Below are 16,465 nucleotides of genomic sequence, written 5' to 3' on the forward strand. Positions count from 1 at the left end.
TTAGCACAGTGGTAAAGTGCTTGCCTAGCATGTTTAAGGCCTTGGGTTCAATGATCCTCTGCAACACATAAAAATAAATAAGATAAAAGCCCATCAACAACTAAAAAAAAAAAAAAAAAAAAAGGCTGAGGATGTAGCTTAACAGTAAAGTGCCCCTGGATTTATTCCCCAGTGCAAGAAAAAAACAAACAAACAAACAAAAAAACTTGGGGATAAGTTTGGATCTGCATTTTGGGGTCTTGGGTGTCTGAGGATTATCAATGAATCAAAAAGGAATAGTTACCCACCTCCCCATTTGTACAATATTCTTATTTATTTATTTTTTTAACTTTTAAATATTTATTTTTAGTTTTCAGTGGACACAACATCTTTATTTTATCTGTTTGTGGTGCTGAGGATCGAACCCAGTGCCCCGCGCATGCCAGGCGAGTGCGCTAGCCGCTTGAGCCACATCCTCAGCCCCCAATATTCTTATTTATTATGCACCAACCATATATGTATAATTTGTGAGTTTTTTTTTTGTTGTTGTTGTTGTTTTTTAAGAAAGGGTCTCACTAAATTGTCCAGGCTGGCCTTTAACTGGTAATCTTTCTGCCTCACCCTCCCTGAGTAATTGGGATCACAAGCCTGCACCTACACTCCTGGCTCAAAAAGCATTATAAAAAACATCATATTTTCTTTCTTTCTTTCTTTTGGTACTGGGGATTGAACTCAGGGGCACTCAATCACTGAGCCATATCCCTAACCCTGTTTTGTATTTTAGGGTCAGAGTCTCTCACTGAGTTGCTAAGTGCCTCCCTTTTTCTGAGGGAGGCTTTGAACTCATGATCCTCATACCTCAGCCTCCAGAGCTGCTGGTATTACAGGCACATGCCACTGCGCCTGGCTTCTTTCTTTTCTTCTTCCTTCTCTCTCTCTCCCTCTTTCTTTAATCAAAATGACCTAACTTAAAGCCTCAGCACAGCTGGGTGTGATATAATTTCAGCCATTTGACACAAGGATTACAAGTTTGAGGCTGGCCTGAGCAACTTGCTGAGATCCTGTCTTAAAACAGATTGGGCATGTGTTCAATCCACAGTACCTCAAAAACCAAAAAAACAAAACAAATAAACAAAACCCAGCACCTTTGGGGCTGGGGATGTGGCTCAAGTGGTAGCGCGCTCGCCTGGCATGCGTGCGGCCCAGGTTTGATCCTCAGCACCACATACAAACAATGATGTTGTGTCCGCCGATAACTAAAAAAAAATAAATATTAAAAAAAAAAAAAAAAAACCCAGCACCTCATGACAACCTTTTAAGGTAAATAATAGATGTTAACTGTGTACTCCATTGTCTTTTTAAGGTAGAAAATTAAAAATCCATGCAGTCAGTAATCCTGCCACAAGGTCAATGAGTCACTTAAAGCAAGTAAGGAAATCTGGGACAGTCAACATTCAATGGTGTGCTGGAGCAGAGGGTTTGGAAGAGCCAGTGTTAAGTCCTCTGGAATTCTGTGAACAGGTTATGAAACCTTTGGTAACTTGAAACTGGCCATGGTCAGGGTATTTACAACATAGGTATTGGCAAAGGCTACTAATCAGATTTCTCCTCTCCCAGCCTCGAGAGGTGGTTGTTAAACATTGACCAGCATATAGTACTGGTCAGTAAACTTTCTCTAACATTATAAAAGGGAAAAATGTGTCTGAATAAAGGGAAGAGCACATCTGCTTAAGGGAAATTAGGAATCACATTTATTGAGGGTGACTATATCTAAGGGAGGGTGCAAGTGTCTAGTTGAGAGCACGAGAGGGCATGAATGTGAGCAAGGGAATGAGTGTGTATAATTTTAAAAAATATGTATTTTATTTTTTAGTTGTAGATGGACACAATATCTTTATTTTATTTTTATGTGGTGCTGAGGATGGAATCCAGGGCCTAGCACTGCTAGGTGAGCAAATAATTACCGCTGAGCCACAACCCTAGCCCAAGTGAGTATAATTGAAGGAGTCATACAATGGGAGTCTGGAAGGAAGGGAGGAAGCAGGTAGTTTAGGTGGTGGTGGTACTAAAAGCTCAGTCTTGTTCCCAATGCCAATCCAATAAGAAGGACAAGGCTTTGAGGAAAAGGAAAAAGATAGTTTATTACTTTCTAGTAAAGAAGAAACACAGGGGACTCCTATCCCAAAGGCTGTGATTCTGCCCATCATGGGGAACAGGGTTTTTTAAAAAAGGTGATTCAGAGATAATGAGATGGTGGCGGGGAGAGATCAGGGAGGAGAAGATTAGGGAAAGTTCAGGGAAAAAATAGGAAAAAAAAATTTAAGTTCCAAAGCAACAGGGATATAGTCCAAACATCAAGTGAACCCCTGTTACAGTGTCAGTAAATAACTGAGGGACTGTGTTTCTGTGTTTGGGGTGATGTAAGAGTATGAGGATATGAAATCAGAGTGTGTAAATGAAGAGGGTTCACTGAAAATTATAGGAGATAGGACAGGCACTGTGGTACTGTAACAGGGGTTCCACTTGATGCTCTGACTATATCCCTTGGGGCTTTGAGACTTACATGTTTTTTCCCCCCAGTCTTCTTTTCCCTAACCTTCTCCTTCCTGATCTCCTCCCTGATCTTCTTTGATATTCTTTTCCCTAAACTTCTTCTCCCTGATCTTCTTTTCTCTGACCTTCTCCTTTCTGATCTCTATCCCCAATCTCATTTTCTCTGAATCACCTCTATAAAAACCCTGTTCCCAATGATGGGCAGAGTCACAGCCTTTGGGACAGGAGTCCCCTGTGTTTCTCCTTTGCTAGCAAAGCAATAAACCTTTTTTCCCTTTTCTCAAAATTGCATCCTAGTTATTGGATTGGCAGGGTAGGGGCTGCATCCCCAGCCCCTACTCCGCTTTTTTCTGGGACAAGGACCAATCCTTCGAAAACAGTACATGCCTGTAATTCCAGCAACTTGGGAACCTGAAGCAGGAAGATCAATAGTTTTGAGGCCAGCCTCATCCATTTGGCAAGGTCCTGTCTTAATATAAAAAATAAAAAGGCTTGAGAGTAGCTCAATGGTTAAATGCTCCTGGGCTCAGTCCCTAGTACCCCTCCCTCCCAAATAAAAATTACAGAAGGCCACTGTTTTTGACTAAACTCCTGTATAGGTTATAACAAACCAAGCTAAAAATTAAAATGGAGTTGCTCATGATAAAGTTTTATATTATCAAGGTGAAACTAAGCTGTTTGTCTGACCTGACAAATCAGGTTTAGGTTGATGTTAGCACAAATTATGCGCAGGCCAGGTTTGATAATGAAGTTCCTTTTGCTTTAATACTTTTTTCTCTCTTTCTCATTCCCCATCCTCTCCCTGCCAGCCAATTTACAATCTTGGGTATTAAACCCAGGGGCACTTTACTACCCATCTACATCACCAGCCCTTTCTGTTTTGAGACAGTGTCTCACTAAATTGTCAGGCTGGCCTGAATTTGAGATTCTCCTGCTTCACCTTCTGGAGTTACTGTGCCAGGCCCCCTCTCTGCCTTACCTCTATACTTGGCTACAAGGAGAATACAAAATGACCAATCTGCTTTTTATTTTTGCTTCTCCTTTCTTCAATCCCTTCTGTCTGTAAAACCAACCTCCTTAGTTGTGACCATGAGCAATACTTTATTTTACAGGATGAAGAGTTGCCTCAATAGTCATTTACAATCCTTATAATTTTATCCTTTGATTAGGGCCAAGTTTTTAAATTTTTTTTTCTTTTTTTTAGTTAGCACTGGGGATAGAACTCAGGGCTGCAGTACTACTGAGCTACATCCCCAGCCCCTACCCGGCTTTTTTGAGACAGGGGCTCACGAAATTGCTGAGGTTGGACTCAAACCTTTTGACCCTTCTAGAGCTTAGGCCTCCTAGTCGCTGGGTTTACAGGCATTCACAGCAATGCCTGATTAAAAAAATTGATCTTATTACTCCTTGGCAAGGTAGACTATGCCTGTCATTCAGTACTGGAATGAGGCAGGAAAATAACTTGAACCCAGCAGTTCAACACCAGCTTAAGCAACAAAGTGTAACCCTGTTTCAACAGCAACACAAAGCATCTTCCTTGTTAGACTCAATAACGCTATCAAAATCACCTAGGCAGCTTTCTAAACACAAAAATGACAGATTCCACCCCAGACGATGAATAATAATAACTCTTTACTTTTGTGCTGGGCATTGTACTTAATACTTTATTAATTTCTCACCGTCCTAACTTAGGTGTTATTCTAGTTTTACAACTGTGGATAATGAAACACAAGAAATAATGGAAATTGCTTTGAGTTACTAAACTTTATGTACTGGAACTGAGCTGTGGGGCAAAGCAATCTGACTCTAGAAGTCAAGTTAACTGTAAGACCCTCCCAAATCAGAATTTCTGCGTGACATTCTAACAGGTTAAGTTCCAGTAAAGTGGAATGGCTTCTGGCTTTTGCTCAGAATGGAACCTTGGAAGGTCGACGTAGTGTCTGGCATTTAGTAGGTGGTTCTGGAGTACTTCTTAATACCAGGGGCACGCCTGTATTCCCAAGCACTCAGAAGGCAGAAGCAGGAGGGTCCCAAGTTGGAGGCCAGCCTGAACAACTGCGCTAGGCAATGCCTCACAAAATAAAACAAAAAGTGGTGGGGATGTAGCTTACTGGTAAAGCGTCCCTGGGTTCGACCTCCAGCATCGGGGAAAACAACAACAACAACAAAAAACCTGGTTCATTTATAACTTTATCAGATATTTTTTAAAAGTCAGAGGAAGATTTATCGACCTCCATGCAGTGGAGTGGTAGTTGCGGGAACTCCAGGACCTGAGGCGACAACGCGCGCAGGATGCGGGGAGCAATACGACAGTAGACGGGATTTTCAATCGGCGCTCGTCAACCCTTCGGTGCCATGGGGGCTTTGCGGATTTTTGCCACCAGAGTAAGGCGGGGCCGGGTCCGTGACAGAGGGAGACCCTTGGCGCCGAGGAAGGAAGTGGGGCGTCACTTCCGGCGCGCTTGGATGACGCTCTGCCGGGGCTTCCGTGTTGGAGCCGGCGGCAGAACCCGGGACTAGGAGACCTGGGGTCCCGGTAGCCGGGTGGCCCGCGGGCCCAGGGCGGGGATGCACCGCCGGGGCGTGGGAGCTGGCGCCATCGCCAAGAAGAAACTTGCGGAGGTGAGGGCGAAAAGGTCGACCCCAGCCCAACCCTATCCCGTGAGAAACTGAGTTCTCCCAGTGCAGAGTTCTGTACCCTTCAATCGCCTCGCAGCAGATACTAAGACAGGCTTTTTGGGCGCTGGGGAACCGAGTCTCTCCAGCTCCTGGTGGATTGACTTGTCAACATCCCCAGGTCCACTAGTTCTTTCCCGCGTTTCCTCAGTTTGATCACAGACAGAAGCCATCGACTCTATTCCCTCACCCCGTTCTTCCTAAAAACACTTTAGAAAGAGACCTTTCTCTTCTTATAACTCCAGCGGAGGCAGCAAAAGTGGGAGTCCCCACAGCCCACTTCCTTAGCTCATGTTTGTTTCTTTGTCTGACAGGCCAAGTATAAGGAGCGAGGGACTGTCTTGGCAGAGGACCAGCTGGCCCAGGTGAGTGATTGGAGGGCTTCAGCCAGGGAGGGAGACGTAACAGGGCTGGTCAGGACATCATTGATGTGAACTACATTGTTTAGATTGAAATAAAAGTAGAGTGTCTGGCAAATCCGGATTTCTGGGCTGCTATGATCTTTTAGGTGACTTGCTAATAATACTAGCTAACGTTTTTGAGTGATTTAAATGCTTATACAGTTCCAGGCACTTGTCTCTTAATTTTATATATTTGTTAATTTCGGTGCTGGGGTTGAACTCAGGGCCTTGTAAATGCTAGGTTAGCCCCCTACCACTGAGCTACATCCCCAGCCCTTGTCTACTTTTTTTGTTAAAGAGAGAGAGAGAGAGAGAGAGAGAGAGAGAGAGAGAGAGAATTTTTAAAAATATTTATTTTCTAGTTTTCCGCGTACACAGCATCTTTGTTTGTATGTGGTGCTGAGGATCGAACCCGGGCTGCACACATGCCAGGCGAGCGCGCTACCGCTTGAGCCACATCCCCAGCCCCTCCTTGTCTACTTTTTACATATGCCATCTTGTTCAGTCATTAAAATCCTATGTCAAACTAAAATTAAAAAAAAAGAAAAATCGGATTCTCCAAAGATTACTTACTGATACTTATTGGGAGTAGCACTGATTGGGAATATACATGCCACAGTTAGTTATGGCCATATACAAACAGATTGAGGCAAAGAGAAGTTTATTTATTTTTTCTTTCTTTCTTTCCTTCCTTCCTTCTTTCTTTCTGTTTTTTTTTAACCAGGAGTTGAACCCAGGGGAACTCAACCACAAGTCACATTCCCAGCACCCCCCCTTTTTTTTTTAATGTTTTAAATCAGGGTCTTGATAAGTTGCTTAGGGACTCATTAAGATGCTGAGCCTGGCTTTTATTTTTGATACCAGGAATTGAACTCAGGGGCACTCAACCACATCCCCAGCCCTATTTTGTATTTTTTTTTTTTAATATTTATTTTTTAGTTTTCGGTGGACACAACATCTTTATTTATTTATTTTAATTTTTATGTGGTGCTGTGGTTCTAACCCAGTGCCCCGTGCATGCCAGGCGAGCGCGCTACCGCTTGAGCCACATCCCCAGCCCCTTGTGATAGTTTTAATCTTGTAGTCATGTATGAATCTATAGATGAATCTAAGAACTCTTCCTTTATAGGCTCCCAGCTTATTATTTTGGGAGTAGAGACACAGTGACTCCATTTTGATTTTGACAACTCAGATTTGATTCACACTTATAAAGAAAGAACTCAATTAGTTTAGAATTAAGAACATTGAGACACTGAGTAATTTATCCAATGTCACATGGGTTGTAAGTGGAAAAGCTATTCATTTTATTTATTTTTTATTTGTTCTAATTAATTATACATGACAGCAGAATGCAATTTATGCACTTTGATATATCATACATAGATGGGATATAATTTCTCATTTTCTGAGTGTATGTTTTTTTGGGATGAGGTATTGCTCTGTTGCCCAGGCTAGTCTTGTATGCTTGGGCTGAAGTGATCCTTTAATCTTCAGAGTAGCTGGGGCTACAGGTATGTTCCCCAATGCTTGGCTTTAGAGTGATTTGATAAAAGTCTTTTGGGGCTTTTAATATATTATTTTTTGTGATGCTGGTCCCCAAGCCAAGACCTTGAATATGCTGAGCCTATGTGCTGTACCACTAAGTCACATCCCTATTCCTTTTTATGATTGATTGATTGATTGTGCTGCTGGGAATCAAACCCAGGGCCTTGTGCATGCAAGGCAAGCACTCTACCAAATGAGCTGTATCCCCAGCCCCTATTTTTTTTATTTGAGACAAGGTTTTATTAAGTTGCTTAGGGCCTCACTAAGTTGTTTGGCTGGCTTTTGAACTTGGGATTCTCCTGCCTCAGTCTTCAAGTACCTGTGATTACATGTATGTGCCACTGTGCCCAGCTTCTGATAGTTTTATGTTGCAAATGAGGAGATATTGGACCAGGAATGGTTATTTTTGGAAGGATAGAAGATAGTCTTTGTGCCAGGTGCAGTGACACGTGTAATTCTGGTGGCTTGGGAGGCTGAGTCAGGAGGGTTGTAAGTTCAAAGTCAGCCTCAGCAACTTAGTGAGGCCCTGTCTCTAAATAAAAATTAAAAAGGCCTGGGGATATGGCTCAGTTTTTGACCATATCCTTTGCATGTGTGAGATCCTGTATTTGATCCCNTTTAAAAAAAAAAAAAAAATATATATATATATATATATATATGTTAGTTGTAGTTGGACACAATACATTTATTTATTTATTTATATTGGTGCTGAGGATTGAACTCAGTGCTTGCACATGCTAGGTGAGTGCTCTACTGCTGAGCCACAACCCCAACCCCCCCATTTCTTTATGTGGAGTTGATCCCTAAGGAGATCCATGACTCAGGTTAAATAACCACTACAATCCTAATTCATGCCAGACTTCATTTTTTTCCTACCTAGCTTTTCATTAGTGGCCGAAGATTTCCCACTGTGGGAACACTGCATTCCCTTATTTCAAAGACAAAATGGATTATTAGATATACCTTCAATTTATTAACTTTTTTTGGGGGGGAATATCACATTAGACATGCTTGTTGATTATTATTGGATGTATCCTGATTTTAGAACAGGGATACATGAAAAAATGTGTAGTTTAGAACTGAGGAAAAAGTACAGCATCTCACTTCTGACAACTGAGCACAAGTAGGGATAAAAAGAGGAGACAATAAACAGCATAATGGTAGGCCTGAAGGAGACACGTTATTTCAGCTTTTTCCTTGCCACGGACCAGGAGCTTATTTTGGGCAGCTAATTATTTCCTGGACTGCTCCTAAGCTACCCCTTGTCCTTCCAACAGATGTCTAAACAGTTGGACATGTTCAAGACCAACCTGGAGGAATTTGCCAGCAAGCACAAGCAGGAGATAAGGAAGAATCCTGAGTTCCGTGTACAGTTCCAGGACATGTGTGCAACCATTGGAGTGGATCCTCTAGCCTGTAAGAAATTGTAGCGGTCCAGTGTCCTCATAGGGCTGCTAGGGACAGAAGCTTATCTATCCTCTAACCCCTTAGAAGGGCCTGTAAGAAGAGCCAGAGGATGTCATCTTTAGGGAGTACCTAGCAGGATGGCTAGTGCCTATTCTGCTGGGAAGATGGAAAGACTAGAGTGAAGAACAAGTAGCCAGGGCCCATAATTCTCCCTTGAATAATCTGTAGTGGAGGTGTTTTTGTTGTTTTAATGGCATTTCCCCCTATTTAAAAAAAAAAACTATTTTTGGGGCTGGAGTTGTGGCTCAGCAGTAGAGCACTCGCCTAGCAAGTGCAAGGCCCTGGGTTCAATCCTCAGCACCGCATAAAAATAAATAAATAAATAAAAAGGAATTGTGGCCAACTACAAATAAAAAAAATAAATATTAAAAAAATACTATTAATGAAGGTACTTTGTGGTCATATAGTCAACAAAGAGCTATATAAAAAAGGAAGTGGAAGTCTCCTGACTGTCCTATAATTTTGGGGGTAGGGGATATAGGAGATGAACCCAGAGTCTTAAGACTGATCCTGTCTTGTAATTGCAGAGGTAAATAACACTAATAATTAAACGACATAGATGGTCCCCATTGTAGGATGGTTCACCTTGGTAGTGCTACAAAAGCAATTGGTATTCACCAGAAACCATACTTTGAATTTAGCTTTTTCCTGGGTTAATGATATGTGAGTAAAATTCTCTTGGATGCTGGGCAGCATGAGTTTGATCAGAAGGGTAAATAACTGATACTCTACAGTGTAATGTGTTTCTAACCTATGACATTGCATAGGTTAGGTGTATTAAATGTATTTTAGTTTTTTCATATGGAAGATTGAATGCAGGGGTCCTTTTACCATTGAGCTACATCTCCAGCCCTTTTTTGTTTTTTTGTTTTGAGACAGGGACTCAACAAATTACTTAAAGCCTCACTAAGTTGCTGAGGCTGGCTCTTCCTTGAACTTAGGATTCTTCTACCCTGCTGGGATGACAGGTCTGCAGCCCTGCTCTGGGCTTATTAAATATTATTATTATTTTAAAATGGGGATTGAACTCAGGGTTGTTTTATATCCCCAGCCCTTTTTATTTTTCATTTTGGGACAGTGTCTATCTAAGTTGCAGAGGCAGCCTCCCAAGTATCTATGATTGAGGGCATGCTTAACCTGCTGACTTCAGTGGATTTTCCAATGCCAAGTTTGCCTATTTTTTCTCTTAGCCTTGTCTAGATTATATCTCCTACTATATTTCACTGTATGCTTTGGAAAAGGAAAACCACTGAACTGTAACCTCAGCCCCAAAAAGGACTTTGACATTGTCCACCCTTTGGAACTGTCTGAGCCTGTTTTTTGAGCAGTTCTCAAGAGGCAGGTTGTCTGTCACAGAGGATCTTGAGTAGCAAGTAGAGCAGGACTTAAAGCTAGGCAACAAGATTACTCGCAAAATAGATGTTTCAATCCACTGTTGGAAGAACAGATAGGATGAAGATTATTGAATAACTTAGCTTTTGTTTTTTTCTCTTATAGCTGGAAAAGGATTTTGGTCCGAGATGCTGGGCGTGGGGGACTTCTATTATGAGTTGGGCGTCCAGATTATCGAAGTGTGCCTGGCTCTAAAGCATCGGAATGGAGGTGAGGGCAGTGGTTAAGTTCGTGGATTGGGCATTGAACTTCTCTGAGTAGAAACCCTCAAAAGATTATCTTTTCCATCCTGTAGTCTGCAAACCTGCAAGGTCTTGAGATACATCTTAGCTGTTTTATGCAGTTGAATCCATGGCATGTCTCCATAGCTAAGGGTAACTAGAATTACCTGAATGATCATTTCCCACACCCCCTGCCCTCTTTTTGTTTTTCTAATAATGGGTGATTTACAACTGAGTTACATCCCAAGTGCCTTTTCTTTTTTTGAAACAGGTCTTTAACATTGCTGAAGCTGTCAACAAATTTGTGATCCTCCTATCTCAGTCTTCCAAGTTGCTGGGATTACAGGCTTACACTGCACCTGGCCAGTTGTCTGTTCTCGAAAGATCTTTGGCTGGGAATATCCAGTCCTGCCTCATAATAGAAAATAGAAGGGAGGTAGGAAGTAGATTTTGTCCCATGATGTGTGATGCATCTGGGTTATGATTTTTTCATTAATAGCTACAGGCCTGCACTGCCTTTTTGAGGTGTAGGGATGCCAACTGAGTCTGCATTCCTGAAAATGTGATGTTACAAATAGTCATCTGATGGGGCTAGGGTTGTGACTTAGTGGTAGAGTGCTTGCTTATCATGTGTAAGGCACTGGGTTTAATTCTCAGTACTGTATATTAATAAATAATAAAATAAAACTTTATCAACAACTAAAAGAAATTTATAATTAAAGTATTCTAGATTGGGTATGGTGGCACATGTCTGTTATCCCAGCTACTCAAGAAGTTGAAGCTGAGGAACACAAGTTCAGGGTCAGCTTCAGTAATTTAGCAAAGCCCTGAGCAACTTAGACCCTGTCTCAAAATAAAAAAATTTAAAAAGCTGGATTCAAGTGCTCCTGGGTTCAATTAACAGTACCAAAAACAACAACAAAAAAAACCAGTTATAAATTGTTGGCGATAAACAGACACAGCCCTTATATCAAGAACATTGCAGCCATAAAGGTAATCTCTTCATCTGCTTTCTGTCTCCCTCTCCAACAGGTCTGATAACTCTGGAGGAACTACATCAACAGGTGTTAAAAGGAAGGGGCAAGTTCGCCCAGGATGTCAGCCAGTAGGTGTTGCCTTCCACCCCTTTTAGAGGTCTTTAAAGTCAGATGGAAATCATTTATTTATTCATTTATTTATAATAATTTTTGTTTTGGTACCAGGATTTGAATCCAGGGGAGTTTAACTCCTGAGCCACATCCCTAACCCTTTTTATTTTGAAACAGCGTTTCATTAAATTGCTTAGGGCCTCACTGAGTTGCTGATGCTGGCCTTGAACTTGCCATCTTCCTGCCTCTGTCTCCCTTGTCTCTGGGATTACATGCATGTGCCACTATGTCCAGCCCTAGATGGAAATCTTCTCCCTACTCCTCATATGTGTAGGCTAGCTTAGGTGCTGATTTTTTTTATTTTTAGTTGTCAATAGACATTAATTTTTATAATTTATTTATATGTAGTGCTGAGAATCAAACCCAGTGCCTCACACATGCTAGACAAGTGCTCTATCACTGAGCCACATCCCCAGCCCATGATTTTTTTTTTTTTTTAAATATTTTTTTATTTTTTAGTTCTCGGTGGACACAACATCTTTGTTTGTATGTGGTGCTGAGGATCGAACTCGGGCCGCACGCATGGCAGGCGAGCACGCTACCGCTTGAGCCACATCCCCAGCCCTCAGCCCATGATTTTTGTTTCTTAATTTTATTTTTTTCAGGGGCTGGGGATGTGGCTCAAGCAGTAGCGCGCTCGCCTGGCATGAGTGCGGCCCGGGTTCGATCCTCAGCACCACATACAAACAAAGATGTTGTGTCCGCCGAGAACTAAAATAAATAAATAAAATAAAAAAAAATTTATTTTTTTCAGTACTAGGGGTTGAACCCAGAGGTGCTTTACCACTAAGTTATATCCCTTTTTATTTTTTGAGACAAAGTTTTGCTAAGTTGCTAAAAGTCTTACTAATATGCTAAGGCTGTTCTCAAACTTTTCATCCTTCTGCCTCAGCCTCCCAAATTGTTGGGATTGCACCACCATGCCCAGCTGTGAACTGTTTTTATTGCTCTTTATGGTCAGAAAAAAATATATTTTCATATGAGAAAACTACAGAGACCTATTTTTTAAGAAAGGTGGCTGGGGATATGGCTCAGTTTTTGACCATATCCTTTGCATGTGTGAGATCCTGTATTTGATCCCAAGCACTGAAAAAAAAGAAGATAAACACACCTCATTTTGTCCAGGCACACTGGTGCATGCCTGAATTTCCCCCAGCTCTGGAGGCTGAGGCAGGGGGATGCTGAATTCAAAGCCAGCCTCAGCAACAGACCTTATCTCCAAGTAAAATACAAAAAAGGGCTGGAAGTATGGTTCAGTCCTTAAACCAGCACTTAATCCAGCTGAAGTACACCTGAGTTCAATCCCCAGTTCCACAAAAAACCAAAAATGAAACAAAACATTTCTCTCTCAACTAAGAGATTACAACTTGTATACATTTTGTGGTATTAGCATTTTTCATACATATGTATTGTTTAAAACTTAGGAGTATGTACATGGATTTTGAGATTATTTGAAGCCAAGGAGACAGATGTAGCCCTTAGAAATGCTGGGCATAGAGGGGCTGGGGATATAGCTCATTTGGTAGAGTGCTTGCTTCACATGCACAAGGCCCTGGGTTCAATTCCCAGCACCATTAAAAAAAAAAAAAGAAGAAGAAAAAAAGAAATTCTGGGTTTAGAGATCAGGGTGATATAATGGGGTATATTGGCCTGGTTCACAAGCCTCTATGTTTGAGTCGAATTAGAGAAGAAATTTGTGGTTGTTTTAGATGTAGCTCCCAAAGAGCCATCCCAGAATGAGATTATAAAGACCAGGAATATTCAAAAAGGAAGTTATGACAAGATTATTAGCCATACTCACTGCAAATGAGGTGACCTAGTGCATTTGAGAGAGTATTTCGTGGGGTTTACTGGGGATTAAATACAGGAGTGCATTATCACTGGATACATGACCAGTCCTTTTTTAGATAGTCTCACTAAGTTGCTGAGGATCTGGTTAAATTTCTGGGTCTGGCTTTGAACTTGCAATCCTCCTGCCTCAGCCTCCCAGGTTGCTGGGATTAAAGGTGTATGCCATCATGCCTGACAAGACAGATTTGAATCTGCTCTTCTAAGGGGTTGGAGAAAGCATTTCAACCTACCTAAAAGTTCTCTATTCCTGGTTGATTAGGTGATAACATTTCTAGGCTTTGGTAGCAGTTATAAACTTCAGTTTGTGGGCTGGATATATGACTTACTCATTTTATGCCTTTCCCAAGTTTGTTGTCAACTGGGAAATTGGAAAATCTGGCAATCCTGGGGTTGAATTTCTAAAGGACTGGGAAAGTAGCTTAGTTTTACAACGCTTGCCTATCATGTGAAAGGCCATGGGTTCAATCCTCAACACCAGAAATAAGAAAAAAAAATTCTCTACAGTTCACACTACTCCCTGTTGTCTTCAGCTACCTTATCCATATTTCCTGATGAGCTTCAGTATGCTTATTACTTTTTAGAAAAAAAAGTTATACATGACAGTAGAATGTATTTTGACATCATACATACATGGAGTATAACTTCCCATTTTTGTGATTGTACATAAGGTCATGTATTCTATTTTTTACTTTTATTAGGGTGTTGGAATTAGTTGGTTTGCCAAGTGTGCAATATGACTTCTATACTATCTTCCTTCAGTGTCCAAGCACTTTTTGGTGCCGTTTAACCTGCCATTTTACTGATGTAGTTGAGTGTTGTGTGCCCTTTGACTCTTCTCTCAGGGTACCCTGCCTCGGGCAGAGCTGAAACTGCATTGTTGTCAGGTCTTATCTGCCAAGGGTCTTTAAGCTGCTCTTCCTCACCTCAGAGACGACCTGATCAGGGCCATCAAGAAACTAAAGGCATTGGGCACTGGCTTCGGCATCATCCCTGTGGGCGGTACTTACCTCATTCAGTCTGTTCCAGCTGAGCTCAATATGGATCACACTGTGGTGCTGCAGCTGGCAGAGGTAATGGTGCACCCTTAGAGAGTGTGTGAGCTGTTATCTCTCTCTCCCCACTGCTCAGGTCTTTTCCAGACTGTCTTATGGATGAACTACTCAGTCCTGTGCTCATTCAGCAGACATTTATTGAGTAGCTACAGTGCAAAGCACTGGGCTAGGCTGTGGGGCAGATATAGAGAGAGGTCCAATGAAGTCCCTGCTCTCGAGGAGCTTACAGTCTAGTCGGGTAGACAGACATGCAGACAACTAACTATATTTCCTGGGGTAGACACTCTCTGGTGTCCTCTTAAGCTACTTTGTGGATTCTTCAAAACAAGTTTTAAAATTTTGCTTGCCAATCCTCTCATTCCTTGCATGCCTGAAGCATATACCATCTTCCCCCAGAACTCCATCATATATTTTAGGAAAGACATGTTCATTTCCTTAATTCTTTAATGCAAAATAAAATTAAGGAATGGGCTTTTTTATTAAAAATTTTTATTTTGGGGAACAGGTAGGATGAAGCAGGGCAAGAGCTATTTATAAATATTTTAGATTAACAGGTGATGATTATCACCATTGCTTCCGATCAGTTATCATTCTGAATCTTCCCTTGACATGCATTAGAGTTCTCTGCAAGTCTAATTTAATATCTTAGTACCTGGGACCCCACATATTAAGATCAAACCCACGAAACTACCCCTATCATCCTGAAAGTCACTTCTCTAAACATTCTTTTCCCGTACTTTCTCAGGATTGGCCCAAGGGCAGCTCTTTCTCCTGTTCAGATAAGTGTGCTGGTCCTGGGCAGGTGCTGGGCTCTAGGGGAGGGCACTCTTAACTCAGTTCTCACTGCTCCTTCCTTCAGAAAAATGGGTACGTGACTGTCAGTGAAATCAAAGCCAGTCTTAAATGGGAGACGGAGCGGGCGCGCCAAGTGCTGGTATGTGATTTTGGAATGGCCCAGAAAAGATGGGCTCCTGGTTGGGAGGTGGGTTCCACACAGGCAGGAACTTTAGGCTTTCTCTGCTCACTCTTGCCTTGTAGGCTACAGTTTTCACCCTAGGAGAAGCCCATCATCTCTCTGCTGAGAAGGTATAACTCATTAAGGCAGGCCTCTGACCCTGGGGTGCACTAACAGCAGCTGCCCTTGCTACTGGGGAACCACCAATGCCCACTTACTCTCCTGGACATACTCAGCCTGGAGTTGCTGGTCAGGAGTTTAATATAGTTTCTGCTGGAAATAACTAGTACAGAGTGAAGGGAATTAATTACTACTTATATATCTATAAGTATATACTAAGCAATATATTGCATATTATATAACAACTTTATATATATTCATGTACTGATGTAAGACTGTTGTGAAGAAGCAGCAGCAGCATGAGAATGTAGGAGCTCTGGCTTCAGTAGCTTTTCCCTTACCCAGGCAATTTAGTATCTAGATTTTTCATCTGTAAAGTGGGAGAATGTAAATATTGAACATACTTCCTGCATAGGAATAGGAACTGTGAGTCCATCGTAGAATAAATGTGGTCCCTCACATTTGTTCCCAGCAAATCAACTCACAGCTAGAACAGTGATCTCTACTTTTCTCCAGGGAGAATGGAAGCAGTAATTTGCTCAAGGCCATAAAATAAGAGCCCTGCGTTCTTCCACTACATCCCATGTTACTCAGGCTCTACTATTCACTAGCAGCACAAGTTAAATGACTTGGTAGTTATTTTCACATTTCAGGCAAATGAGGCCAAGCAGCATCCCAGTTTGGTTGTGTAATGTGCAAAGGCACATAAAGGCTGTTTGAAAACCTTGCTGAAGCCAAAATAGGTCTGGAGATTGCTTCGCTAACACACTTTACCCACAGAACCTCCCCTCTCAAGCATTCTTTCTTTTCCCCCAGGAACACCTGTTGAAGGAGGGGCTGGCCTGGCTGGACTTGCAGGCCCCAGGGGAGGCCCACTACTGGCTGCCAGCTCTCTTCACTGACCTCTACTCACAGGAGATAACAGCTGAGGAGGCCAGAGAAGCCCTTCCCTGATTCAGTATGGAGGGATGCACAGTAGCAGGCAGTGAGAAAAAGGAGGAACTGTTGGTGAATAAACCTGGACAATTTTGTTTATAAAAGAAAGGTTCTAAGTTTTTCTTTCTTCCCCCAGTATTTTTATTTTTTAAAAATGCCTCCACATTGC

The 16,465-nt window shown here is 41.9% G+C and overlaps 1 protein-coding gene across 2 annotated transcripts; it reads left to right on the top strand.

Moving 5' to 3' along the window:
• The first annotated feature begins 4,980 nt into the window (after positions 1–4,980).
• Snf8 (SNF8 subunit of ESCRT-II) lies at positions 4,981–16,400 on the top strand. Of its 2 annotated transcripts, XM_015495519.2 has the most exons (8): positions 4,981–5,154; positions 5,523–5,573; positions 8,432–8,570; positions 10,119–10,223; positions 11,267–11,339; positions 14,162–14,303; positions 15,145–15,219; positions 16,177–16,400. In XM_015495519.2, the coding sequence occupies exons 1-8, from the start codon at positions 5,101–5,103 to the stop codon at positions 16,312–16,314; spliced, it is 777 nt and encodes a 258-aa protein (XP_015351005.1). In that variant the 5' UTR covers positions 4,981–5,100; the 3' UTR covers positions 16,315–16,400. The 2 variants fall into 2 exon arrangements, with proteins under 2 accessions (XP_015351005.1, XP_048645431.1); XM_048789474.1 differs by lacking the exon at positions 10,119–10,223 and having other exon boundaries at positions 4,990–5,154.
• Positions 16,401–16,465: the final 65 nt, after the last annotated feature.

This window comes from Marmota marmota, unplaced genomic scaffold (assembly GCF_001458135.2).
Source record: "Marmota marmota marmota unplaced genomic scaffold, marMar, whole genome shotgun sequence".
NCBI classification, from domain to species: Eukaryota; Metazoa; Chordata; class Mammalia; order Rodentia; family Sciuridae; genus Marmota; species Marmota marmota.

What these genes read in the sequence shown, in the direction of transcription:
- Snf8 (XM_015495519.2), top strand. Translation starts at nt 5,101, where the DNA reads ATGCACCGCCGGGGCGTGGGAGCTGGCGCCATCGCCAAGAAGAAACTT. An exon ending in CCAAGAAGAAACTTGCGGAG is followed by an intron (nt 5,155 to 5,522) that starts GTGAGGGCGAAA and finishes TTTGTCTGACAG; the next exon opens with GCCAAGTATAAGGAGCGAGG. An exon ending in TGGTGCTGCAGCTGGCAGAG is followed by an intron (nt 14,304 to 15,144) that starts GTAATGGTGCAC and finishes TCCTTCCTTCAG; the next exon opens with AAAAATGGGTACGTGACTGT.